This window comes from Amphiprion ocellaris, chromosome 14 (assembly GCF_022539595.1).
Source record: "Amphiprion ocellaris isolate individual 3 ecotype Okinawa chromosome 14, ASM2253959v1, whole genome shotgun sequence".
NCBI classification, from domain to species: domain Eukaryota; kingdom Metazoa; phylum Chordata; class Actinopteri; family Pomacentridae; genus Amphiprion; species Amphiprion ocellaris.
This window is the reverse complement of record NC_072779.1, coordinates 26,111,053-26,138,228: the sequence shown is the minus strand read 5'-3', so window position 1 is coordinate 26,138,228 and position 27,176 is coordinate 26,111,053. Positions and strand designations below refer to the sequence as shown.

General features: G+C 38.1%; 2 protein-coding genes across 7 annotated transcripts in view; one reads left to right on the top strand and one right to left on the bottom strand.

Moving 5' to 3' along the window:
- Positions 1–959: 959 nt before the first annotated feature.
- Positions 960–8,254, bottom strand: nherf4b (NHERF family PDZ scaffold protein 4b). Of its 5 annotated transcripts, XM_035946883.2 has the most exons (12): positions 6,374–6,445; positions 6,131–6,158; positions 4,991–5,057; positions 3,725–3,789; positions 3,423–3,634; positions 3,135–3,339; positions 2,919–3,055; positions 2,535–2,739; positions 2,257–2,453; positions 1,912–2,112; positions 1,583–1,798; positions 960–1,480 (listed from the first exon to the last, which is right to left on the bottom strand). In XM_035946883.2, exons 4-12 carry the CDS (start codon positions 3,744–3,746, stop codon positions 1,448–1,450), a joined length of 1,428 nt encoding a protein of 475 aa, XP_035802776.1. In that variant the 5' UTR covers positions 3,747–3,789; positions 4,991–5,057; positions 6,131–6,158; positions 6,374–6,445; the 3' UTR covers positions 960–1,447. The 5 variants fall into 5 exon arrangements, with proteins under 5 accessions (XP_035802776.1, XP_054872900.1, XP_023123204.1 ...); XM_055016925.1 differs by lacking the exons at positions 4,991–5,057; positions 6,374–6,445 and adding an exon at positions 8,169–8,254 and having other exon boundaries at positions 1,598–1,798; XM_023267436.3 differs by lacking the exons at positions 4,991–5,057; positions 6,374–6,445 and adding an exon at positions 8,169–8,240.
- Positions 8,255–13,599: 5,345 nt separating this feature from the next.
- The window catches only part of cltca (clathrin, heavy chain a (Hc)), a 34,143-nt gene continuing 20,566 nt past the window's right edge, over positions 13,600–27,176 (top strand). For both annotated transcript variants that reach the window (XM_023267450.3, XM_055016924.1), the window contains exons 1-2: positions 13,600–13,906; positions 23,750–23,957. In XM_023267450.3, coding sequence (XP_023123218.1) covers positions 13,865–13,906; positions 23,750–23,957 — 250 coding nt within the window. In that variant the 5' untranslated portion in view covers positions 13,600–13,864. The remainder of the gene's footprint in view (positions 13,907–23,749; positions 23,958–27,176) is intronic.

Here is a 27,176-nt window from a genome sequence, read left to right as displayed (position 1 = left end):
CACTCATGACTGCCTGAGAGCTCAAATGAACTGAAAAATGAACAGACCATTTTAGAAAGTGAATGTTCAGTCTGTTTACCCAAAAACATTTACCGTTCTGAAAAAAAATCTGTAAATAGCACAACACTAGTCAGGTCCTGCACAGACATTTTAATCAAGCTTTAGCCACAGCAGGGCCCCTGCTTTCCTCAATATAGAGGACAGTGATTCCCAAAAGTTTCAATTTGAAGAGGATTTAGTGTGGCTGATGTACCCTAGAGGAAGACACCTGAAACTATCCCATGTGAGCTGCTCAGAGACCAGGGCTACTTAAAGTCCTCAGGATTCAGTATGGGAAACTGAATGCACATGAGCATAGTGTTCCTGAACTAGACAGAATACAGCTAACCTTCCTTTATAGTTGTCACTTTATGGAAAATATCTGATGTGCATAGCATTTAGTTGGATATTTTAAATGCACAGTGTACATTTTGGCGCCATGAATCAGTCATGAACTTCACTGTTGTAGGTATTGTTTATTAGTAGCATTTATATTATTAAATCCATTAGATTAAGGACAACTAATTAATCAAAACTGTGGAGAACAGTAGTGAAAGTGCAGTTTACCAGTTGTTTGTCATGTCGGTTACAAAACAGATTGGGTCAGATAAGTTACATGAACATTTCTGGCTGTTAATTCTGACAAAACATTGATAATATTGTGCAAATCAGCTTTTAAAAATGTCTAGAATCTTCAGGTCATGGTTCTTTTTGTATCTTTCTATTCTATTTATAAGGCTGTCATTTTTGAGCCTTTCTTGTGGCACATGGATGGTATATAGTCAAAAATTTCAGTTAAACTACTCTCTAAAATCTCAAAGAACAGAAAAGAAATCACTGTAATAGTTGCAGTAAGCTTCTGCATTATACACTCTGAGCAAGAACAAGCATTTAATATATGAGACGACTGCCAAAAACAATACAATTAATACTTTATTTAGTTTTTTAATAAGTCTTAAAAGGCTTTTCATATACAGATCACAGAGGATGACAGCTCATATCTCTGAATGGGTCATTTGTCTCATTCATCCAGATCAGGGTCATTTAAGCTGTGGAGTGTTTCATTTCCTCAGGTTATTAAAATTAAATTTTGATATTTTAAAAGCGAGGTCAGGTGTTGTAATTGTTGACTAACACTATAAGAAGTGTAAAATACTGAAGACAATGGCATTATCATATTACCATTATTACACTATTGTTAAACTAATTCAAATCTATTTTACATTCAGCTTATTTTATGCGTTTTGTTATTTGGGTTCCTTTGTGAAACTCTGGCGTTGTACTGAGGTAACGTACTCCTGCCTAATATTGATATTAGATATGTTTTTCTCTTGTTCATCTCAGTTTAAAATCTCCTCAGCAGGGATATGGTGGCGGAGAAAGTCTTCAGGATTCAATGTCTTGCTGCTCACAAAAATGTTATCTCGTACTTATCACCCTCCTGCAGAGAAATGAGCAAGAACATGTGTTAGAGATCGTGCCCTTTAATAAACTGATCATTTGTCTAAACATTACTGTCATATTATCCTGAATAATTTTTCACCTCTGTGTCAGTGACCTCTATATTAGGTGTGTCAATCTTTTTCTTCTTCTTGTAGTGAGTCGTATCCATGACTAGCAATGAAACAGAACGTCCTCCTTCTTTCACAAGCATCATCACATCTTCCAGATTTTTCTCCTCCACATTTTGTCCGTTGACTTCCATCACTACATCACCCACAACCAGTCCAGCACACTGCCCAGGACCATCAAAAGTCACCTAGAGTGAGGCAAGAAATCAAAATCTACCATCGCATTTGACCAAAAAGTTAAGTTGTTTACTTTTTTTTTTTTTTTTTTTTTTAATCAATCCAAAACAATTCTCTTTTCTACCTGACTGATGAATGTCCCAGGACTTTCTGGGATGCAACCCAGGTTAAAGCCAAACCCCAAAGTGCCTTTTTGGACAGAACAGAGTCTCAGACCATCCATTTCCTTTGGTGGTGATTGTTCTACTGCGGAAGCTGGCACACTGCTGTCCTTTTCGTTCTCAGCAGCTTCATCCTCACAGTACAGAAGAGGAGACAAACCCAGCTACAGAGAGACAAATGAATGACACCATAAAAATAGACCCTTATCAAGACATAAATATGGTTTCCGGATGGATGCACCATTTTAAACATCTAGATATAAAAGAAATGCTTTGGATAAGACAAGTATCTGGTAAGTGGAGCGCACCTGGGTATAAAACTCCAGCCCCTGGGGAGTGATGGTGGTGAGGGACACCTGTTGTCCACTCAGTCTTACTCTGTCCACAATCTCCTCATGCTTCAGTGACTCCACCGACTCTCCATTGACCTCCAGCAGCAGCTCTCCGTCACGCATCCCTGCCCTCTCTGCTGGACTACCTTTGTCCATGTCACGCAGAATGTGATCTATTGATCATGAAGACACCAAAATTTAAGTCAAACCTCTAATTTAGGTTTGAGTTTTGTGCTATTTTGTTGCCCTCTCACATGTGCGTCCTGATGGTGACTTCTCCAGTCGAAGGAGGAATCCGTAGCCCTCAGATCCAGAGACAAGGTGGAGTTTTCTGGCTCTATAAGGCAGGTTATGTGGAACAGCCATGGTGGGCAGGATGGGTATCCTTTTCTGCACGTACTTCTGTTCACTCTCACTATCAACCACCAGAATGGTGATGTGGTTGCCACATTTTTTCATCTATAACAAAACATCTTTTAAGGAAAGACTGGACACAATAATGTCAGGCCTGTTAGGGGTATGTTGTTTGTGTCCATGTGCCTTTTTTGTGTATATTTTGATTTGAAATTTATCAGTGCATCCATTATTTGGTGACTTTACTTTTGCAATATCAGTTATAAAAACAGCATCCTACGAACCATCCTGCTGAGTGCAGAGTGTGTGAGATCGGACACCATGGCTCCATTCATCCACACCAGGCGATCTCCCTTACAAACACCTGCTTTTTCTGCTGCTCCTCCTGTCACCAGGCTCACAGAGAAGCGACCTTTCCCTCCTACAGAGCAGAAACACAAGGAGCAGCTGAATCTAATCTCGAACTTTGGACCTCTTGCGATTGCCAGGAGAAGTGTTACCTTCCAAGGGTGTAAAGTTGATGCCCAGACCGGAGGCAGGATCCTTGCTGATGTGGCAGAGTCTAGGTAGTTTGCAGCCCTCGTCCTTGTAAGCTCTGACCAGAGCTCGGAGGTCATGACCACGGGACACAGCCCGCTCATATTCCTCCCCATCCAACACTAACAAACATAACTGCTGTCCATTTAGCTTTATCTTTCGAGCCACCTGATTTATAAATAGAAAAACACAGTAGATCAAGTTAGAATCCCATGAGTTGTCCTTTAAATAATGAAGGAAGCTCGTCTTACTTCAGAGTGAGGAGCATCAACAATATAGCAGTTGTTGACTTCCAACAGCCTGTCTCCATTGTGAAGGCCTTGACGTTCTGCTACCCCTCCTGACACCACATTTCTGATTATGTGCCCTTGGCAACCCTTCTCCACACGCAGATGAAAGCCATAAGACTCCCCTTCCTCTCGTTTCAGAACACACAGGCGTGGGGCGGGTGTCGACTCAGAGTCTGAACCAGGAAACATAGAATAAACTCTCATAGAGCACACTGACATTGCCTTTTACTACACATACATTTTAAAAATTGCATGTAGAGTACCTGCACCATCTGTGATGACCATCACTGGGTTGTCTATTCCCTCTTTAGGATTAAATGTGAATTTCCTTCAAAAGGAAATAGAGACATTTAACTTTAGTTACAAACTGGTTACAAACTGTAGGTATCAAATAAAAGTACGTTCTAAAGTGAATTATTACATTTTAACTTCTTATTCCTTCATTATCTATACTCCGCTTAATCCTCATTAGGGTCGCGGCTGGAGTCTATCCCAGCTGATTTATTGTCACTGTCTCTGATGAGAGGATGCAGAGCAGCTGCGGACAGACTCAGCTGCTGCTCATCCAATCACTTCTGCTATATAATAATAATTCGTGATGTTGCGATCGCGTGAATTCATGCGAATTCAACCAGTCTCCGCAAATTCTGCCCGACCTTGAGCCCTGAGGCTAATTTTGTCCAATTACTGCAAATTTTCCGCAATTTTGGCCAGCCTCCCATGAGTTCCACCAATCATAGCAGTCCCCAGTGCAAACGTAATGCATGTACGTCACCGAAATTACTTCCTTGCTTTTGGTTTGAAGATGGAGACATGTCCCATTCTAATGTCTCTGATTTACCAACAAAATGTACTGCGAAAGACTGGGCAAAACAATTAATTCCCTGATGTTCTTCACCAATCAGAAGCAAGCAGTTTTAAACCCATGCAATATTGTGGTGGAATACAAAATAAATAAATAAATAATCAATGGATAAACACTTCTCTACCACGAAACATAGAAGAATGGCTGGAGCGAGCGAAACTGTTGCATCCAGATCTGTTGGAGCACTCAAAGAATGAAGGGAAGTTAGATTAATTACTCCGACAAAGAACGCAGTGGAGTTATGTGACGATCAGCATACCTGAATCATTCCTCTGTTAGCACCATTACTCAAAAACGGACAAAGGGATTTGGATTAAATTTTCAGGGAAGGTCAGAAATGACACAAGGACCAAGTGATTCGATTTTGGTAGTGATGCCGCTTAAAGTCTGGATCCATGGATTTGCTAAGGATTTCCCATTAAGATAGCGGCACGGCGTCCGATGGTGGCACGGTAACCATGGCAACAAGTGGATGCTACCTCAGCGGCCTGCTGACGATCACATCATTGCGATCCTACTACAAATCCACCGCTGTAGACGTATCAGAAATGATACAAGGAACAATTGATTAAATCGTGGGCGTGTTTCTGAGTTCCATTAATTCCCGCCGCCCACTACATATTTACGTCACGCGATTCAGTATGTACACATGCATAACACATACCTGTGTTCAGCTCAAGGTCAAGTAATGAACAGTCTTGGTGGAGTACTGCGCTCTCTCAGTGCTTTTCCTGTTAATTGACGTGACAAGCCGTGATCATGTGTGTGTGACAGGAAGTGAAATTAACCTTTTAAGCCACTCACAGATGTGTCCAAATGTGATTCATTCCATAGTAAATTTTCATTTTGTGCCTTAAATCTACCAACCACTTCATGTTAAACCAGTATGGTTGGTACTAATTTCCCACCATGGTATGCCAGGTTTAGTGTAAATGGGTTGGAGCATTAAAGAATAAATTTTGGAATAAATACTGTCAATTACAACGTTGAAAAATGTTCTAAGAGCTGAAAAAATGCAACTGCTGAGCAATTGTCATTGTCTCCCGCAATTACATAGCAACAAATAAGCTTAAAACATCGCAACTTACATAACACTTTTTTTTAGAAAAACTGCCGCGAATTCAGGTATTTTCGGCCGCAACAATCTCGAAAAACGCCCGCAAAATCCAAGAGGGACTGAACAGTCTATCACAGGGCTACAGAGAGAGACAAATAAGCACTCTCACATTCATATCTACGTACAATTTAGAATCATCAGTTAACCTCAGCATGTCTTTGGGCTGTGGGAGGAAACTGGAGAACCCGGTGAAAACCCACAGGGAAAACATGCAAACTCCTTACAGAAAGATCCCAGGCCAGGGATCTTGTAGCTGTGAAGTGAAAGTGTCCATTTTCCCTTAAGAACTTGAAGTCTAGTTTTTCAGCAAATACACTGAGAGCCATTGCTGTAATTAATTGCAATATATGTTTTTAGAGTTTTTATTGAATTATAATGTCATTTGCATCAATTGTAATTCAATTACAATTTGTTGAGCACATTAACACGCAGTCTGACCTGTTATCACGACAATAACAGTATTTATCTTTGCAGGGCCTTATCTTGGGCCCAGAGTCTTGAAGATTACTATGTTCCAAAAGTCGACATGCCAAGCCAAGTCAAATACAACATTTCTGAGAGGAAAAAAAAGTTCCATTTTGTTTTTGCTGTCTAAATGTTCTGCTCTGATCATCCTATATTGTTAGCACTAGCAATAGCATTCACAAGGAGTACTGATGCAAAGAATTTGACAAAAAGCAAACTTACTCAGTCAAACATATGCCTTCCACCAAACCTTGAAAAACAGAAATGAAATGAAGTGAATAACTTTGCCAGCATAAAAGACATACATGAGAAATTCCATATCTACACATTTCCATACTTATGTAACACTCTTTCCAATATTAATCTATACTGGTTCTACCCAGATCAAAATTTGCATCATAGCAATACTAATCGTATAGTATGATTAACTGTCAATTACATTACAGTATAATAATTTGAACTTACAGCTCAGTGAATGCCTGTTGCTCGATCTATTAAACTGTGTAGGATCAGCTCAACAGTGAGACTGGTGTTTGAGCCTTGAATGACACAACTGCTGACTTTGACTATCAGCTCAGGCCACATAAAACAGGGTTTGACTGCATGTCATTATCTTTAAACTTTGTCCTCTCTAAAATGGGAGGTAATTAAAGAAAATGAAAAACTGCAAATGGGTAACAATCATTTGATAGCAGTTTTATATGAATCAGTGTTAGTGTAAAAGTTTACTTTGAACCACAAAACTGAGTTGGATTATTGCATCGGACGTCAGGGACACTGACTGTGTGGGAGTAAGATAACACTCACATAAAAAACAGTCTGAGTGCAGGCCTACTACTTGTGTTTAGACGGTAGAGAGGGAGGAGAGCGACTGTGACCCACAACAAAGACCCCCTGGCCAGAAGTGCAAGTTTACACAGCACTGGAGCTATCATGCAGCGTGCACTTAACTATCACACCACTAGAGGACTCCAACAGTTTTTTTTTTGTTTTGTTTTTTTTTTTTGGGGGGGAGTGTGTCCAATTAGACAGAGAGACAACACAGTAAAAAATAAACTTTATGTTGATGATATTCTCCAGTAGTAGAGCTACATATTGCAAAAATATACACATTTCCACTCTGGCTGTTCAGTGTTAAGCAGGCACTCTGGCATCCCAATAAAATATACAACATACAACATTACTGGTAAACTGTAACAGAACCTTGGCTTGCAGACAAACAGAAGTTGTACAGAGGTGCTGAAGCTACCACTAAGAGGCCTTTAAAGTCTATTTACTGATCTACTTAAAGGTTTTATCACAGATTAATAAAAACATTCTATGTGATAAGTTTTTTTGCCTGGCGAAAGTTAAGCCAGTGTCACTGAGTCATCCACAAAGCCCTTGGTAAATCGTCAATGTGTACCTTATTGTTACTGCTCTGACACAGAACTGTTTGAAGGTTCTTGCTGTCAAAGAACAAGAACTTGTTTGATCAACCTACAGAAAAATTCAGCCAAAGAAAAGAGATTGTTTTTCCCCAATTTACCCAACCTGTCTCCCATAGCAGCCATTTGCAAGTATGAAAATGTCTACAGCTGACACACGAAGCCGCCACTGTCCCCTAATCTGTAACACTGTTTATCTGTGAGGCCCGTCATGTCAGTGACACTCAGTCCTTGTTCCTCTGACATGGTGTGAAATAAAAACTAACAAATGGTGAATGATGAATTATCACCACCATACTTAAGTCTTTTGCTCCCTGAGGAAATCCAGCTGGCACATCACATCCGTGGAGCTCTCCTGAATACCTCAGACACTTCAGAGCAGCTAATGGGCCACTGTTTGCTTTTCCCCACCATAAACCTTCTTTTAACATCATAGGACACAGTGACCCTCCAGATACAAAGACAAATTACCAGAACTCTGCTGATTCTGTGGAAAATTAGAATTTGCTATTTAAAATACATAGTGCTGTAATTTTAGTTAAAAAAAAATCTTTTGACTTGAATGTGTTTAAAATCAGGATATTTTAATTGTATATTTCATTAGTTTTGTTACTTTATCACTTTGTTAACACAGTGTAGCTGAAAATTTCCATCAAAAATAAAATCCTAACTGCTGCATAGTAGAATTCAAAGATGACAATAATAAGAAAGATACACATAGAAAATTCACAATATACAAGAAAATGTTGTAATGAAATATGCAACAACATGGATGAGAGAAATCATACAATATAGCTAAAAACAGTTAAATTTACAGTGTTTGAATCTGTTACCTCTACTTGACTTCATGGTGTGTTTCTTTCCCATCAGATCAGCTGGCCACTCAGACAGATGTAACACTGCGAATGTTGTACATACAAACATTTATTTTGGCCACAGACAGACTCCTCCCCTTGAGAGAGACCAGGGTTAATGTTCAATCTGGATGGGATATTTGAAGCACACATATCTTAATGTAATGTCTGCATTGCATTGTTGTGCTAACTGAAGGTACAGAATGCATAATAAGATTGTGCCTGACTGTTCTGTGTCAAAGGATAATTTTTATTTGCGTGGGAAAGGTACAACCATCTGTGCATGTGTGCACACTCTGAGTCTGCTCTCATGAAAATCACAGCCAAGGCCAAAGTTTGGCTACAAGCTACACAAACAGATAAACATTACAAAAAAAATACACAAGAAGCGGTTTTAACTGATTAACTGAAAAAGCAGGACAAAAATGAAGATGAAGAGCAATCAAGATATCATTAACAGTCGTCTCAGTTGAAGGTTCAATGAATCTATACGGCACTTAGAAACACAGCACCAATGATAAGAGGATAATGACTGGGTTCATGTTTGTGTCATTTCACCAAAATTTTCAGGAAAATTTTGAATTCAGTCAATTGTGATGTGTCCTAAAAATAAATGTAATGAAAAAATGTTCATGAGTCAAGATGTTTTACTCTGATGAATTTTTCTGCGTGCTAAAGCCTGAAAACTCAGTAAACGGTAAACAAACAATCGGACAACATGAATTATGCAACTATCTTCCTGGCAAGAACTTCATTTAAAAAATGCAAATTGGAAAATATCCTCCGGTTCTTGGTAGATGCTTCTCAAGAATTTCTTACTAAACATAAATTGTAACAATGAAAAACTGACACACATCCCTTGCCTTTGCAAAGGTTTTGATTTCAAAAGTTGTATGAGCATAGATGACAGTTTTGTTACAATTGTAGCTTATTTTTGATGAAACATGTAACTTTAATCACTTAGAGGTTAGCTCTCTGACAACACATTTATTATTTGTGAAAAAGATACAGTCGGAACAAGGAGTGAAGATTCTCTTGGTACAACTATAAGGCAGAACAAGGCAGTTATTGGGTGTCTGATTTGCTGGAGCAGCTGGAAATTTTAGCAGGATGAATTCAGGACTAGTTAGACACACTACAGAACCAGATTGTACAATAACAACTTTGAGCATTACAAGTATTCAGATACAATTAATATTGTATACATAGATTTCTTCATTAAGCCACAAATACAGATGACGGTTCCACCAATCTACCTAAAGTACCAAAAATAAAGGTACTCATTAAGCAGGATGGCATGTTTCTGAATGTATATGTATATGTACATCATTTATATTATATACCTGGATTACAACTATTGATGCATTAATGTGTTTTGTCACTTTGATGTTGCTGCTGGTAAAGGTGAAGCTGATTTTTTTAACTTTATTTAATGCAGGGTAGTTTGTAAATTTTACCCTGGGGATCAATAAAGTTTTATCTAAATCTATAATATGTTATCATTATTTATTTCTTGATTACATTTTGTAATATTAATCTGAATAAGAAATGTAATTAAAGTTAGCAAATAAATGTAGTTGAGTAAAAAGCACCATGTTTACTTCTGAATTGCTGTGACGTCAAAGTATAAAGAATTACGACAGTCCCTAAAAATTGTACTCAAGTACAGTATTTAAAAGTATTTAATTACTTTACATCTCTGAATGCAACGCTTTTTGATGAATTAAAACTGTATCTAGTTTGAGTCACCAACTGAAGCTGCAGTCCACTAGATGGCATGGAAATCCAAATAAAACTTTATCATGGCTGAAGACAGCCCTATACCATTTTTGTTAAAATTACATACATTTCAATTAAAAATGTTTAGAAAATTGTTCGTATTTCAGTTTTTGTGACAAGCCAATTAAATTATATGCTCTAACAATATGTTTATTTTTTTTTCATTGCAAAGACAGGTTTGACCTGCTTGTTGTAGGCCTTGAATCCTGGTTTTAGTCACACAAGAGAAACAGCTCCTAACTTTGAGCAGTTCAACACTCAGATCTTAAATCCAGGTTGTCTGACATTGCTGGTCAGGCCTTATGCTAACATGTGCAACCAGTGGCAAACTATACTGCTGCCTGCTTCAAAGGAGCAAAGGCCCACACACAGTCAATTAGTAACTTCACTTGCGCTGTTGTTCAAAGGTTAGACTACCGTATTCTGCATGTGACTGAAGAGTGTTGGTGAAAATGAAATTAAAATATGATTAGTGAAGATAATAACTTTGCATATGAGTTAATTGTCACATATTGTTAAGTATATAGGGGGTGAAAGATTGTCCTAAATGAAATTGAACCTGCCTAATGAAAGACAAAAAGAAACAGAAATATCAGGTCTATGCAGCTTTAATGTCCCCTAACGTCTGCCTCCTTAAAGTGGAGCAGTAGGATTGATTAGGAGGAGAGGAATGCGAGAGAGCAGGGAACCAATAGGGCTTTTCAATCCTCGTTCTGGATTCAAGTGTCAGTCCCTCTCCCTCGTCCCTGATGGGATCCTCCCCACCACAGGAAGACACGGAGCTCCCATCTGTGCCTAAATCCTTGCCAAAGCACTGGAGTGTACTAGCGGTCAAAAATCTGTAAAGAAGACAGTTACCATTTTGTAAGCTTCCCCCCATTTGTTATACAAATCTCAAGTCCAAGCTGCTCTTCTGTAGACCTGACTTACCTTCTCACTGAGCTGCAGGGAATGAGTTACAGTGAAGAGAGACGGGGACATCTTGTCGGAGCATCTGAACAGAAAGACAAGGGCAAAGGTTGCACAACTACCAGCGCTGTCCCTCATTTGAATGGAACCTGAGGCTAGTATCAGCCTCAGCAGGCCATTGTCAAGTCCTCGCAGAGAGTCCGAAGGCCACTCTTTTAACGTGACACACATGGCCTCTGTGAGTGTCTGTGTCTTGTGTTTCCTTGGATGTGAATCCATGGCAACCGCAGCGTGAATAGTCTATTCAGGACAACCTCCACTACTCTCTGCCTCTGAAACTATAGATCAGTAAACAAGCTGCGTGCTTGGTTTGATTCACATTTATGCTCACATGACAAATATATAAGCTATTTGGGGCAGAGAAACAAAATTCATCAAGTCATTCCCAGGAAAAAAAAGATAACCTTGTATGCTGCATGCCAGCCTCTGTCATCTCAGCAGCGACTTAAATAATTTTATCCATGCTCTTAAATCAAAAACCTAGAATTTGGTTCATGATTTCTGATGCAGTTGCAGTTGTTTTTATTTTTTGTACATGAGTACAAAAAATAAAAACATGTATTTATCTATACAGTTCATGCCAAGAACAGATATATATGATCTAATAATAAAGCTTCTTAGAGGTTGCATATTGCATTACTGTATGAAACTGTGTTTTTTTTTTAAAAAAGAAAAGACAAATACAATAAAAAGAAGAGCTTTAAATGAAGTAACTAAATTGATCAATACATATTTGTGATACAAAAATTCTTTGTTAATCATTTGCAACTGATTAACTATATACATTTCCTCAACACTTCTCTTAACATCTGATTGTGAAATATTTCAGTTTTTTTGAGTAGCTTTGGACAGAGGAGTTTTCTGGATGCATCACAATCCAGATGTTGTCCAGTAGGAAAACAGCAGCAGTAGTGACTGGGAATATGAATAAAGTTTCTAGCCAAATTTTGATTTATGCTTTTGACATTATGTTGGTTTTAACTTGATCCATTTCTAATGAATAAACGTATAAATTGTCTTTAAGCATCTGGACACCCCATTTGTGGATGAGTCTTGTGTTGTTTTGATGTTGGAACTGAAGTTATGGAATCCTGCAATACACTGCTACATATTGTTCATACTTTTGTTGCTAAAGAGTATTTATCTAACCATACAAGAACACTGGTTGACAGTTTTACACTCGTACATCTCCTCACCTGCTATAGAGATGGTCGACAATAATCACATCAAATGATCATCCCTTGGACAAGGCCTTTATCAAATAAAAGCTGAAGCATTTCTATGCTGCAGGTCCTTTGCAGGACAAGTTTGTGGATCTGGATGCATCCCCAGGCATCATGATGTGTGATTGACTAATACCATGTACTCATTTTCCTGCAGCCTGTTTTTCTTCAGAAGTCATAATTGCTGGCTCAACAGAATGAGATCTCTGCTGAAGGGTCAGCTCATTTCAGAGATGGCTTTCCCAGCATTCAGTTGTACATTGTGCAATAGGCTAACATCCTCTGCCAACAGAAATTGTGGATGTAAAAAAGGGAAGTGAATACTTGCATGCACACTCCACCCTATAGATATTGCATGGTTCTGATCAAAATGGACAAATTTTGCTTGCAGAGTTTGATGAAGATAGAAAAAATAACTTCTTTTAAGCATGCATTGAAAAATGTTTACATTTGAGGCAAACCTATGTTCCAAGGGGACCCAGTTTCAGCCTTACCACTAAATGACCAGTCTCTGCAAATCTGAGAGATCTTCCCGGCTTCACCAAACATCTTGCAGATATGTTTAAGCTGCAAACCATTTACAGACTTTTATGTAGTAAGTAGGGCCTTCAATTCAGTTCCATATCGAACTGGAAGCCAGTGCAGGAATCAAAGAATATGAGTAATATATTCTCTCTTCTTGGTGTTCGTCAATATTCCAGCTGCAGCATGTTGAATTCTCTAATGGTTTTAATAGGGAGATGAGAAAGGAATTCACTCTACTCCTAACAAAGGCATAAATTAGCTTTTCAAGGAAAGGGGCCCCTCAAAATTCCGAGTCTTGAACTTTCATCTTACAGAAAACGTTTTGATTTTCTTTTGAGAAAATCAATGAATAAGCGTCCATATCTTCATACGACTTTCAGGTTGACAGTAAAAAAAACAAACAACTGTTTAATCAGTCAAATGATTGCAATACTATTTAAAGATTACAGGAAGAAGAGGAACAGACCTCAGTGAAAAGTGTTTTACCTTGTTTACCCTATGATCATGTGAAAAAAATCTGTGACCTTATCAAACCTAATGTAAATATAATTAAAGTTGTATACATGTTTATTGAATTGAAGAAAAAGTTGAATTGCCAGCTGGAGTTCAGTCACCTGATTGGCTGAGAGGAACAAGTGTACAGCGCGTAGGGATGACGTTAATTTACAAAGACGAATGATGTGGCAAAAATCAAAGGGCGAATACAAAGAAGTAGTTCCACATTTATATGTGTTCTTCCATTTTTTATGTTTAATTCCAGCCCTTATGTTTGATATTTCAAAGAGAATGTCAAATTATGTGGACACGTCAAATAAATAGCGAATATACATGGCATAATGCACTTTTTAAAAAGTGTCACTACGTATTCATCCGCCGTATTGAATGCACTTCCATTTCCGGGATGTTTTCTCTGCTGACCAACCTCCACCGCCATTGCAGGTCCAGGGAGTCGGTGTAGTGGCAGTCAGCCGTTAGCTAGGGGAAGACCGAAACTGAACAGTTAAGAGACGAATAAAAAAGTACCAGCGCACCGACAACACGTTTCAAACAAGGCTCAGAATTAATTCACATTTGGACTGTAGACTAAAGGCCCCCTGGCTGTCCCGCTCGAATCTGAGAGAAGCAGCCGTAGTTTGTTAGCATAAGAAGAAACCGGAGGAGAGTGAGAGAGGAACCGCCATGGCTCAGATCCTGCCTATTCGCTTTCAGGAGCACCTGCAGGTACGTGGATGAATGAATAGTGAAATTATTTGGTAAAGTTTGTCTTTCAGTCGCAGTCACTACGAGGTTCGCTGTCGCTTCAGAGACTTTCTTAACACAAGTGTAAGATCGCTAAGTAGCTAAGTTAGCCTTGGCGAGCTATGCTAACTAGCCTGGCAGGGTGGATGACGTTTATCTTAGCTAGCATCTAGCCTTCTTGCTAACACTTTGACTAGCCACCCATGTTCACGATTTAAATAGTAATACAAAAGCCGGGGGAAATATATAATTTTACTATGAAGCTGTAATCAAAACAACATGTTAGCCATTTTTCACAAAACTTTTTCGTTTTCTGGGATTGTACACTGTTGTCGTTACTCGATATCTTACTATCAGTGCTATCAATATATTAAATGTAATAGTTATCTTGCTACCACCTGCTCTGACATCGTTGAATTTACTTTTTCTGCATCATGTTCCACTTTACCTAACTTGGCAACTATACAAAACGTGTATATATCGTATCCTTTCCAGTAAACGTAATTGCGTGCCGTTAACTTGTTCTAATATATGTATCGTCCAATTTCTTTGAAAAGTGATTATCCGACCTCAGGAGGATATCACGCTGGCTGCTTGTAGTCATGTGGTGTGTCAGATAGCTATCCGACTGCCCATGTTGACTGACTTTGCTAAAGTTGGCTGAGGCTCAAGCATTCACTGAGTAAAACTTTTTCTATTATGTGAGGCAAACTGTCACCTTGATATTATAGTAATGAAGCTGCTACTACAAATCTTTCTACTACTCATCTGTTTTCCGTCATTTTTAAGCCCTGTGTGCTGTCTGCACTGTGCTTTCGTCTTGGTTTAAATGGCCGCACCTTTCCTACAGCCCCAATAAAACTGCTTGTTGGTCAGGTTGTGGAAATAGGAAGCTTACTAATTCACTCTGAAGCTCACATCCATCATGGACAATCCCTCTCACCCACTGCATGACACTGTGGGGTCTTTAAGCAGCTCCTTCAGCAGCAGACTAAGACATCCACCCTGCAAGAAAGAGCGCTATCGCAGGTCCTTCATTCCATCTGCTATAAGACTTTACAACATCAGCATCACTGGCTGATGTTAACATAAACTGGACTATATCATTACCACCCCAAACCATAAAATTTGCACTGACATTCTTGCACTGCACATCTCTGCACTTTTAAACTTTATTTTTATTTTTTCTGTTAAGCCACTTTACCCTCATCTGTCACCCTTGTATATATTGTAAATATTATTACTATTGTTCTATTATTCTTTTATTCTTATCACTATGTCTACTGTTACATAAGCTGCTGTAACAATGTAAATTTCCCCTGGAGTGGGGAGAAATAAAGAACTTTATCTTATCTTATCTTATCTTGAGAGGTAATGAATAAAACAGTGACTATTGGTGTTTCAGTCAGACTTTAAAGGAGAAATGTGATCTGTCCACCTCTTCGCTTGAATTTTTTAAAAAAGAAATCTGTCTTGTCTAAGTTTAAAAAGCTGAGTGTGAGACTTATTATGAGACTTTTTGCCAAAAGGTAGACCATTTGACTGAGCTGTCTCTGCCTATACCTCCATAATAATACAGATTTGGACTCTGGTCCTCGAAGAGAGGTCAGGTCAGGATCAGCACCATTGGAGTTCATTTGAAATTAATTATCTTTGCTCCGTGACTGTTCAACAGATTGGATGTTTAAACCCAGGGCACATGGTTTATTATTTCTTTCTGCTATTCACAAACTGTGAGCCTAATTAAAGATCTTGTGAGAATGGTGTGGTGTAGTGTGGTACTGTTCTTGGTTATAGCAGGTGGATGCTGTGAGTTTTGTCAGGCTTTTTTTTTCTTCTTTTTTTTTTTTGCTGCTGATGATGTTGAAATAATCAGACGAGTAACATTTTCTTATAAAGTAGAGTCAGTGCAGTACAGCTGTCTGTGTTATTTCCATCTTTATTTATGTGACAGCAGTTGATGAGTTAATATGTAGGCCTATCAGAAGAGATTGCATGTAGGCCGAGCTTCTCAAAGCTGTGCAAAGACCTTTTGTGCATACAGTTACAATGAAATTATTATGGAATGATTTTTGACTCCCTTGTTAAGTCCTTTTGATTGTAGGAGTGGGAGGGAACAGAGAGAACAACAGAGAAGTGGTGAATTACAGTGTGACTGTGCATTTAAACTGAACTAATATTTTGTTTCTGCCAAATGAAAAGCTTGTGCAATCATGTTCTAACACTACATATTTCCCTTGGAATTATTACTGGTTTATTTTAAAAGGGATAATGCACCCAAATCAACATTCCAATAAATGTTAGTGTACCTGAGTTATCCAAAAAGCTAATTTTCATTGGCAGTAGTGTTGCTTGATGTTGCTAGGCATCCAAGATGAGTAATTATCAGCCCACGGTCTCATAAAATCACAGTATGCTGGTAATTTTTTAATTTATTAATAACTTGTGTTTTAACCATATTACTTATTGTACTACACTGTAGTTTTGAGTGATATGAACTGACAGGCTGTGACTTGATTGTGCTTTTCCTGATTTGTGTCATTGGCACATCACAAGTTTATTTTGTGTGACTAATCAACTCTCAAGGGATCTCCAGCAACTATCACTAATGTATGACCTGCATATGCCATTTCATGCATGTTTCACAACATGCATCACTTGAGCAGATCATGCAGGATACTAGAACTGGACAATATGACCTGGAACCTATATAAGGACAAACTGTCACATTTATGTTAAGGATCTTTTTTTGTGTTGGCTCATTTCTGACTTGGTTGACAGTCAATTTACTGTACGTTTGTTAGGCACTGTAAGATGCTGCTGAATGAGGGAAGTTTTACCTAATTACTGGTACAATAGAGTCACATGATCTTGGAGAGACCATCCTGACATTGGCTCACAGTCTCTGCTTTGGGACTGCTGAATTTTTCACATGTGCAGACTCAGCAGTGCAGGTTCAGATGCAACTGTCTTTTCAATATCCATGTTTGCTTTAGCACACTGCAAGTTACACTGGATTAATTACTTTGGTTTTAATCACCCAACCATCAACTCTACAAACAAGGTCTCAATAGGGCAAATATTTTTAATGTTGTCTTTACAAAAAAACTACAATGTATTCTTTTTTTTTGCAGCAAGTGTATATAATAATATATACAGATATAATTCAGCCTTGAAGAACTCCTACAGTAGTTTGCACATAGTTTAGAGCTGCTCTAATTTGTACTTGTCATGAGAGGCTCATAATTACCACCATAAAGTGTTCATGCATAAATGTGATTGTGAATAGCCCTGGCGAAGCGCTGTGTATTTTAAATTTAGAGCAGTTGCTAAAGCAATCATTAAAGGGAAAACAGTTTATATATTGGCCTTTTCTAGCCACTGAAATTAGTATTTGATGCCTTTCTTTGTCAAACATGATACTGAATGATATCTTTAAGTGTTGCACAAGATGTGATTACAGATACTAATATATATGTAAAATTTTCATAACACCAGTAATTTGTTACAGAGATGACTGATTGACATTTTCTGCTATACATTCCGATTTTTGTGGAGAGAGAACTAGTGCACATTGCCAGCAAATAGTGTTAATCTCGGTCTTCTCCTTCCCTCCTGTTTCCTCCCTCCCTCTCCCTTAAACTCTGCAACTGTGTGTCTGTCATCCGGTTATCTTGCATAGCTTGCATTTTCATATGTCATCCATTTATATAGTGTAGTGTTGACTCCAGTTAAAGAAATTTTAGTGCCAGTTAAAATGCCACAGTCTCAACATGTCACATCCTTTCCTCACAAAACATAGCATATGCCATGCACTCCACTTTTGTATAAAAATCCCAGTAGAAGGGATGGTTATGGTTAAGATTTTATCAATACCACTATCGATAGTGACACTGCTCAGCACATCATCATTTGGGGAGAAAAAAATGCAGCAGTGGGCAAATTGAGAATAATGTTAAATGAATGAGTGGGAAATAACTTCCCAGAAACTCATCAGCGTAACTGTTCTTATAGGAACCGGTGTCCATTGAAAACTTATCCTCAGTACCGATCCCTTAACTGGGAGTTGTAAGGGCTGTGTATAATCTTTAAAAACGACTCTTGGACTTAGTTTATGTAATGGCAACATTCTCTGTTTACAAAAGCTTTCACTGCAAGTAGTATTTAGTAGACAGGGTTTGACAAGTTGGGTCTTCTTTCTGGTGCCATAAGACTAACTTGATGGTTTGTGGGGAAAAACCTTTGAGTGTGTGAGTCCACAGACTATTTCACATATAAGTCAATAATAACGTGTTACTCTTAATTTCCTTTGTGGGCATACATAAGGGATTTTAAAGTATACACAGTCATTTTTTTTAGGTTTGCAAACGCTGATATCAGGTAACTTTTCTGATTAAAGTTATCACAAAATACTTAACAAATATGTTATTGGTAAATATATATTATGCGGTTTACATTTAGAAAGTACACTTAGATGTTATTTATAAAGCATATTAAAAAACAACAAATGAATTTTGCATTTAAGTTAAATTGACTCACGTCTTTTGGTGATCATTTCTATTTACAAATAAATATTTTCATCTTTGATTGTGTACTGTTGTGTACTTTGTATAAACTGGCAACTTCATTGTTCCATTTTCTAAGGAAAGTTGTTATCTAAATGCCCAAATTTGCCAAGCATTTAGGTAAAAAAAAAAAAAAAAAACAGCAAACAGTGTAATTAGTATTGATGCTCATACAAATAAATGGCATGGTTAGCTTTAAATTAGATGTTTGCTGTCTGAGAAAGGATTTGGTTCCCTGAAAATGCTAAAGAGATGGGACTTGTAGGTGTGCAGTACACTATTTTGCACTCTTCAATGTTTTTTCATTGTAAATTTAATCTGTTCGTAGCACATAGTAATTCATCCCTGCTGTTTGACTGGTGACAGGCATGAGCGTATTGTGCTATGCTCTTTAAATATCACCTTAACAAGGTTTGTATGCTGCACTTTGAACTGTGCTTGTAAATGACCACCTGATATCTCGTGACAGGCCTGTGAGGAGACAGATCTGCTGAACACTTGACATTTTGCTGCACTGTGTAAATGTATGATAAAGTGAGAAAAAGGAAACTGCAGTCTCACAACTACCTCAGCAAGAACCAGCCTGAAGTGTAGATGGATGAGCTCCAGAAATACATGCAGTCATTCCTTCTTTTCCCCCTTTCTTTATCTAACTGTAAAGGCAGCCCTTCTGCTTCTTACCCCCGAGCTGGTCACATGTCCCCCACCAGTGGTCCATGTTAGAAGAGGAGGCAGTGCTGGGCAGACCTGTTGTTTCAGTCATTGTGGACAATGGGTCCCTGGTTTCCTGTTGTGGAGCATTGCGATGAAGTGCTGCAAGCCTCAGCACATTATATAGCACATCCTTCCCTGCCTTGCCTTGAACTTTGCATGTGCTGGACATCCTTTTTCTGCTGAGCAAGATGCTGCTTTCTTTTAAAGGAAGTGCATACAGGTTAAATCAACAGATGAGACTCCCTTGAGAAAGTTGGGAATAGCTCAGATCTGCAGGCCGAGTCCTTATCTTTCTAAGATTAAATAGCAACAATCAGCGGAATTGTATGGCTTTTAACAGAAATATACTCAGTTTTACGTAGCTTTCTTGCAAGAGAGCACAGAGTTTTCTGAGCTAGGAACTGCCTACTGTGGATTGGAATACATCCACACCTGTACTATGTGATGTATCAGCAATCTATTGTGAAGAGATGCATAACTAGTTTTATTGATTTTTTGGCCAATATCAAATGTATACCTCATATATTGCATCAGTTGTGGGCAGGCTCTGAATTTCTCATGCTAAAAAAAGGTGAAGAAAAGGTATACAATATCAATTTAACCCCATTACATATTTTCACATTTAAATTGAAGAACTTTTTTTCCCCTCAACAATAACAGACAGTAGGAATCAGTGATGGTAATAACTCATCTCAGGTGCTAATGTCGCAGTATTTTTTTTTTTTTTTTTTTAAATTTCTGATTTTGGCCGTAGCATTATAATCAGAGTTTAAACAATATAATACACAGTACTGCAGGGAAATCAATATTATAAAGTATATCAGGATGTGCCAGAATGACCCATTGTCTTTTCTAGGGACTGGGTAATTTCCATCATATTGGTTCTTCATTACCTCACTTTCCAGTAAGTTCCCCTTCTTTGATGAAAGGATATAATTTGATTTTGTACCTCAGTTGAAGTCTGTCGTTCCTTCTCTACACTACACTTGCCTTCAGTATGAATGTAGCTGATAATGACTCCCTGCCCTATGAACTAAAATCCTGTCTGGCCCTCAGAATGAAGTTTTGTTGCACTTACTTCATTTTTGACATAGACTGAGCTTTTTCTAGTGACAAAAACATAGGGTAATGTCTTGACTGCCATATTTCGACTCTGTGCTGTGTTATAGCAACTGATTTTATTTTATGAGTACTTCAAGAATTACATGACATAGACCTTGATACAATTTTTTATCAGAAGTTGCATCCTGTATGTCAGCTCATTCCTGGCACCGGTAGTAGATAAAAATGCAAATTTTACTGATTGGTGAATAACTGCAATAAATCCTAAGTAATAATAAATTAGAAAGACAGGTTTTCATTAGTAATTTCTTTCTATACAGAGTCACTGAATTAGTTTGGCTCTTACTCTTCCCTTAGATAACCACCCATTTTCTTGAGTGCTCTCCATTTGCCACCCTGCTGTTAATTAAGTGCTGATAGATTGAAAGGTTTCATCAAAACTGGTGCAAGCATTTTATCTGAAAGCAGCAGCACCAAGGCCAGGGCACATTAGCATAACTGAATAAAAAAATTACCAAATTGGTTGTAGCCCCACTGGTTTGACCTGCTTTCACCCTGCTTTCCTGCCCTTTGATGTCGCAATAGTGTTTCACTATAAGGTTTCTATAGCAAACCAGTCTGCCAGACTAAACTGTAGTGTGGCCAGTCTTCTGCCAAGGCAGCATCTGTCTGTGTTTGTTGTTGTTTATTTGAAGCATCAGATTCAACATATTCATTGTGATTAGGCCGTGTTGCTCCTTCCTGTTTTACGGATGCTTTTCATTGTGAATGAACAGGCTTCCTGCTGATCCCAGAATAGATGACAGATGGCAGGGAGAGGAGAGTGAGAGAGCGAATGCATGTAAATCTGTCTCGAAAAGTATTGTGTAATAGAGGATAACCTTCCTCTTGTGCTTGGCATGTAGACATACCTCAGTCTGGGTTACAGAGATTAGAGACACAAGTTAAAGTCAAACAGTTAGTTCACATAGACTTAGATCTTAGAGTTACTGTTTGGGATATTGATGCAAATGAAGAGTGTGCTCTTAGTTTAGATCAATTTTCAGCATGTCCATTTCAATGAATATAGTAGCTTTTTATAGTTTTCTGATAAGACAAGTGATTGCTGGTTATTACTGAAAGCAGAGGTACTCAGGGTTAAGTGTTTTCTCTGCAGACTGTTCCCCTTTGTCTAGTATTTGAATAAGTGTTGCCTTAGTAAACAAGGCTTCCGTACTAGACAATGACAACTACAAGAGGCATGGAGCCTGCAATGACGTAACAGTATGATGTCACCCTGCACAGAAAGGGAAAAACACCACTGCTTCATATCAGTTTTCATTTCTTTCCTTATAACTGGTAGTAACACTTGTTCTGTAAGTTCATTTATCTCAGTGTCACTGAGAGGGAACCAGGTTACACACTGTTGAAAGAATGTGGGTGGGACAGGGCTGTGGGGAGGGTGTGTCCTGTCATTGATAAAAGGTGTTCCCATTTCGTTAAGTAGTTCTTGGAACTGTGGTTTGTGTTTGCTGATTAGAGCTGAACTGTGAAATTGTTGACTGTGGAACCACATTTTATCATTAGCAAGCTTTAAAATGAACACTCAAGCAAACAAGGGCAAATTACAGCTGTTGCTGGCAGGACTAGCAGGCTCTTTCACAGTGATCGAGATTTTGTTCACAAATCTACTCTTGGTATAGAAATTATTGGACCACAAAATATGAATCGCCTAACCTTTATGGCTGGCCAAGTAAAGCAACATTTGAGTCTTTCTCTTAAAGCTCAGATCATAAACATGTAAGTTTAACATTTCCATGTTTAGCTAATGGCTTTAGTAAAATGGTCATTCGGTGATGCAACTTTTTTGTCACTAGTAAAAAATAACTACAGATTTTTTTAGAAATATAATTTTGATGAAGAAAAAAAACAAAGACTTTTTTTACTTCAAGTTAAAATGTCGTCAGGCAAGTATCAGCCACAACGTACATTCCTTACAGTGAACTATTTCAGCCTAAACCTATTATTAGGTGTATAAATATATATTTTTTAAAAATTGACAATATGGTTTATTTATATTTCAGTGTCTAGAATCACTCGAATATTTTAGGAAATCAGTAATCCGCTTTAGGGGTGTGGCATAAGGAAATAAGAACAAAGGTGCAAATACTTGACCATGAAGCAGAATTAATCTACCATCCACTGTCTGAGGTTTCAACAGGAAATCAAGCGCTGTATAGCTTTAAGTAATTATTCAACAGTTGTACAACTGTGGTTTATTAGTAATAGATTGCAAAACTAGAGGAAGTTGCAACAGCAAAACATGACCTATGGGAAGTGTTCTATGTAGTTTCGTTTCCTTCAGGTTTACTTCATAGCAGCCTACTGCCATTTGCAGTTGGTTTGCAGAAAGACACTAGTATTTGTGTAATTATTTTCCCTTGTGTCTTATCCAGTGTTACTGTCATCATTTCAACTGCAGTGCTTACTAGAAATGCAACTATGAAAAATGGTTTGTACTTGCCTCAGAGTCTTGAAACTCTGCTTAAAGTTGTTTTGGCACAGTCGTCCAGTCAGGCTCCCCTCACTAGGTACTGCTGTGTCAGGGTTTGTGTGAGGCAGGCAGGCAGGATGCCCTGTTTCCAACCTTGGCAGTAACCTGGTCTTCCTTAGGCCTTTGTTTTATAAAGGTTAAGCTTCTTCTTGTTTAGTATACCTTTTTTTCTTCCCTTGGTACACCAGCAAGCCAAGGAAGCAAACCCATTACTTGACTAATTATTCTCTTGGTGGATTGTGCAAACATAGCCTTTGAGTTCATATTAGCATTATGCAAGAATTATACAGATGTTATGGCAAAATTGTCTTAATGAACTGATTTTGCTGCATATCATCTTGACAAAGTGCATCTAACCAAATGCAATTACATCAAGAAGTGCAAGCTTAAAACGTTTATGTTTGTCAGACTGCAGTGAGACTACAGTGCTTGGAAAGATTGGAATGCTTCTAGTTTCCTCTTTGGCTCTATGCTTTGAGAATTTGGCAGTGGATTAGTGCCAAATTAGCTTAGCTCCCTAAATGTTTTGACCACTGCAACTCCATGTGTCCAACGAGCTGCAGCTAAGCATCATCAGCTGGCTGACACAGTGCAAGGTAGCTGAGATGAGTGAACACAATGACTTTTTAGTCATTGTGTTAACAAAAGTAACTGGGACTTTGGAGCTCTCTGACACTCACTACTATAGGTGAAAGTTTTTCCACCACTCTCATTTATTTTGCCATATGATTGCCCTTGCATCTCTTGGGAAGCACTGCACTAGTTTGCTGTGAATTAACATATTTAAGTAGAAATATTGCTCCTCAAATGGCATTCTGAGGAATTCGTGGCAAGAAGGAGATCTTGGCGTTTTTCAAATAGTTATTTATTTTTTTGCAAATGATGTCTAATTAACATTTTGTTTCGTATTTCTGATCAATCTAACATGTCCCATATGTTTTTTTGTCTTAGCTCCAAAACCTAGGAATTAATCCAGCCAACATAGGTTTCAGCACCCTGACCATGGAGTCAGATAAGTTCATCTGTGTCCGGGAGAAGGTGGGTGAGCAGACTCAGGTTGTGATCATTGACATGGCCGACCCAAATACACCAATCCGAAGGCCCATCTCAGCCGACAGCGCCATCATGAATCCAGCCAGCAAGGTCATTGCACTTAAAGGTAAGGCAGTGTATTGACATTAGAAAAAAGAAACATTTCTCTGAATGAATATAGGAGTAACTGGAGAAAGTGATAGACTGTCAGGGTTTAAAACTGTATTTTTTTTTTTACATATGTGTTGTATTTTAACTAACCCCCTATAAGGGACTAGCAGCATTCAGTTTTGACATGTTCAATATAGCAAAATTACCCATTTAATATTTTAAGAGTATTATACATTTTTTCATCTATTTATGTCCATACACATCCAGCTACTTTAGTTTTTCGCTGTGAAGTAGTTTTTATTAGCCAGCATGTATGTTTTTTTCCCAAACATTTGTCCTCTGAATACTCAGAATAGCATATTTTTATTCTTTTTGTCCAGCATCCATGATTGCTTTGACTTTTTTGTTGTTTTTGTTTTTGTCTTTTCTATGTTTTTTTTCTTTACTGCTTTCTTATGTTTGCAGACGGTGAGTTGAAATTTAACTACTTTGTTGTGAAAGTAAAATCCTGTTTTCAAGACAGTAGTTTTGCGCAAATTACGCTGCCATGAAATAATTCAGTGTGTTATTGTTCTCTCCAACAAACAATTGAAGTATTTAGACTAAAGCTGACATGACTTTCTCTACAATTGTGTGTTGGTATTGGTACAGTGCTCTTTAAACCTGTAAGCTAAAGGGTAGGTTTTTAATATTTTCTATTATTTTAACTTGGATTATTCTTTGGAGCTTTTTCCACATCTAGGCCATTGAAATTATTCTTTCATAAACAGGATTTAGCTTTCACAGCCTTACAGCTTGCTGGCATTCCATCATTTTTATTATATGTATAAATGATTTAGAACCTGTTGTACATGTAATAATACTATGGGGAGAAATAATTTCATTTTAATTCACATTTCTTTTTCATTTGAAATCCGTGTCCTCTTCCATCTGTGTGAAGTTGTAATTACCCAAACCAGTTTTTCACTTGTCTCCCAGCTGTGCTTAATATTTGTTAATTTATTTTGCAACGTTCGCCAAAGTCGTGGTCTCTCGAGATCAAAAACTGAACATTACTGTTTGCTTGAACTATGAGAGGGTAGAATTAATGTTCTGACTTGTAATTTGTGTGGGAAGTCTAATTGTACAGCATTGTAGCAGCATTGATTTTAATTCACATGTTCCTGATGGAACATTATTTGATCATAGGTAGTCCCAGATGAGAGGCAAACGAAAAGTAGAAAAATGATCTTTTATTTGATTGTTATTAACAGTAAAGAAGCACGTGTTGTCCAGCAGATCCAGGAACCTAGCTGCTTTTTGTGTCCATCTGTGTCTTGGCCTTTTCCCTATCCAACTATTAAAATAACGTTTTGTGAGTCAAAAAGCTTGAAATGTAAGATTATTGGTTAAACTGCCTTCCTGTGGTCATAGTTTTATCTATGACATAAGTGGATGTGTAAGACTCTTTGCTCTGTCATTTTTCCTTAAAAAAATAGCTGTTGTAGATAGCGGGGTGATTTTTAGGGCACCGTGGAGATCAAATCATGCATTCCGTTTCACTTGTCAAATTGTGTAAACTAGATATCAGATGAAAATGTGTTGTCTTCCAGTAAATGTATCAACTGGAAGTTGAAAGTTTTGCTAATTACCCTCGACTTGTGTGATGTAGTATGCACTTAAAAATTGTGTGTGAAACTTTTCAGGATTTGTAGCTTATTACAGACAAACTTCTGACATACAGGCTACTGCAGGAGTGCGCTTTATAATAGTTCGGCCACTGCACTTTATGCCCCAGTTTAAATGTTATACAACAAATGCTTAATGGTCTTATTTTCAGCTTGTACTGACTATTAGTTACCCTGATTATATTTTCCTATTACATATTGTTTTGTAGGTCTATTATTTATTGCAAAATACATGGTGTTTTCTTTACTAAGGACAGCTTAGAATGCTTCCCACTGAAGACAATAGCACTTCAGCAATTTACATTCCTCATCAAGTGTAAACAACATACAGTGGTTGTCTGATTATGGAGATGTAGCAAATATATTATGAGGACCAGGAAACTCAACTTTGTACTGGAGAGCTCCATTGGCATACCTCCTCAGGTTGTAGTACCTGTCTGTTCCCCTTTGAATATGTAGTGTGCAGTTAGTGTATACCGTCCCTCTCTGTTTCAACCCTCACTGTCCTCCCTGTTCAGTCTGCCATAATGATGCGTCTCAGTCGACCTTGCCATGTGACACAGTATGAGCTTTAACCTTTTCATGTAACCATGTCTGAGGGATGGACACCGTACGCACGCACACGTCCAACCGCTAATCATGATTCAATAAAAAATTTCTTTGCTTGCTCTTTGAAATTTGGCTGCCGCTGGAAGTGGTCCATTTGCCACACTGCTTATTGTACATTGATCCCATGGCTTAGTGATGGCGAAATGATCTTGACGGGTGTGCTAATGCATTGGTCTTTGCTTTTTCTCATTTTGTCGGTGAGTATTGAATAATGAGCAAACAAGGAAGTCACACTGCTTCTTAATAAAGCTTTAGCTCACTATATTAACCCTAACTAATAAATCCAAAAAAATACAGGTGAGTGAACATTTTATAAACATTTAATCTCTGGTTCGTTACCCAGACATCCCAATTAACTTCAGTTATCAATAATCAATCATAATCATTATTGGACACATTTTCTACTCGTCTAAAAGTCCCTAATTGTTCCAAATGGATACTTCAACCTTAATTACACCTCTTTGTATCTGTATTACTGTCCTATTCCACTGTTATATTTGTCTCAGATGCAGATGTGTTTGCCTTTTTTGTGAGTTGTTTGGTTCTTGCTTCTTCCTTCTGTCTGCTTTGTTTCTCTCTATTGAGGCTGTTCATTTGATGGGGTTGGCCATGTGGTCGGACATAGTACCTGACACATACAGACCATAAGTCAGTACAGCTGGTGCTAAGAAAGAAGTATACATGTGTACAATCAGCACCGGTAGCCCTCCCAGTCTCTTAGTTTTGCTCACTGCTTTGTTAAGTCTACATTGGAAAAAAATCCTTGTTTTTGTATTCATCTCCTTAATTCGACATGCAGTGGCAGAAGGCAAATTGCAGCTATGTGTTCTTATTGATGTGCCGCATGATTGACCAATACAGTTTAGAAAGGGAACATTTAGTTGTTTGGAGTGCACATCATTGACACCATCACACCTTGTGTAACCTTTCAGAAGGTCAAAATTCAATTCACTTGTTCC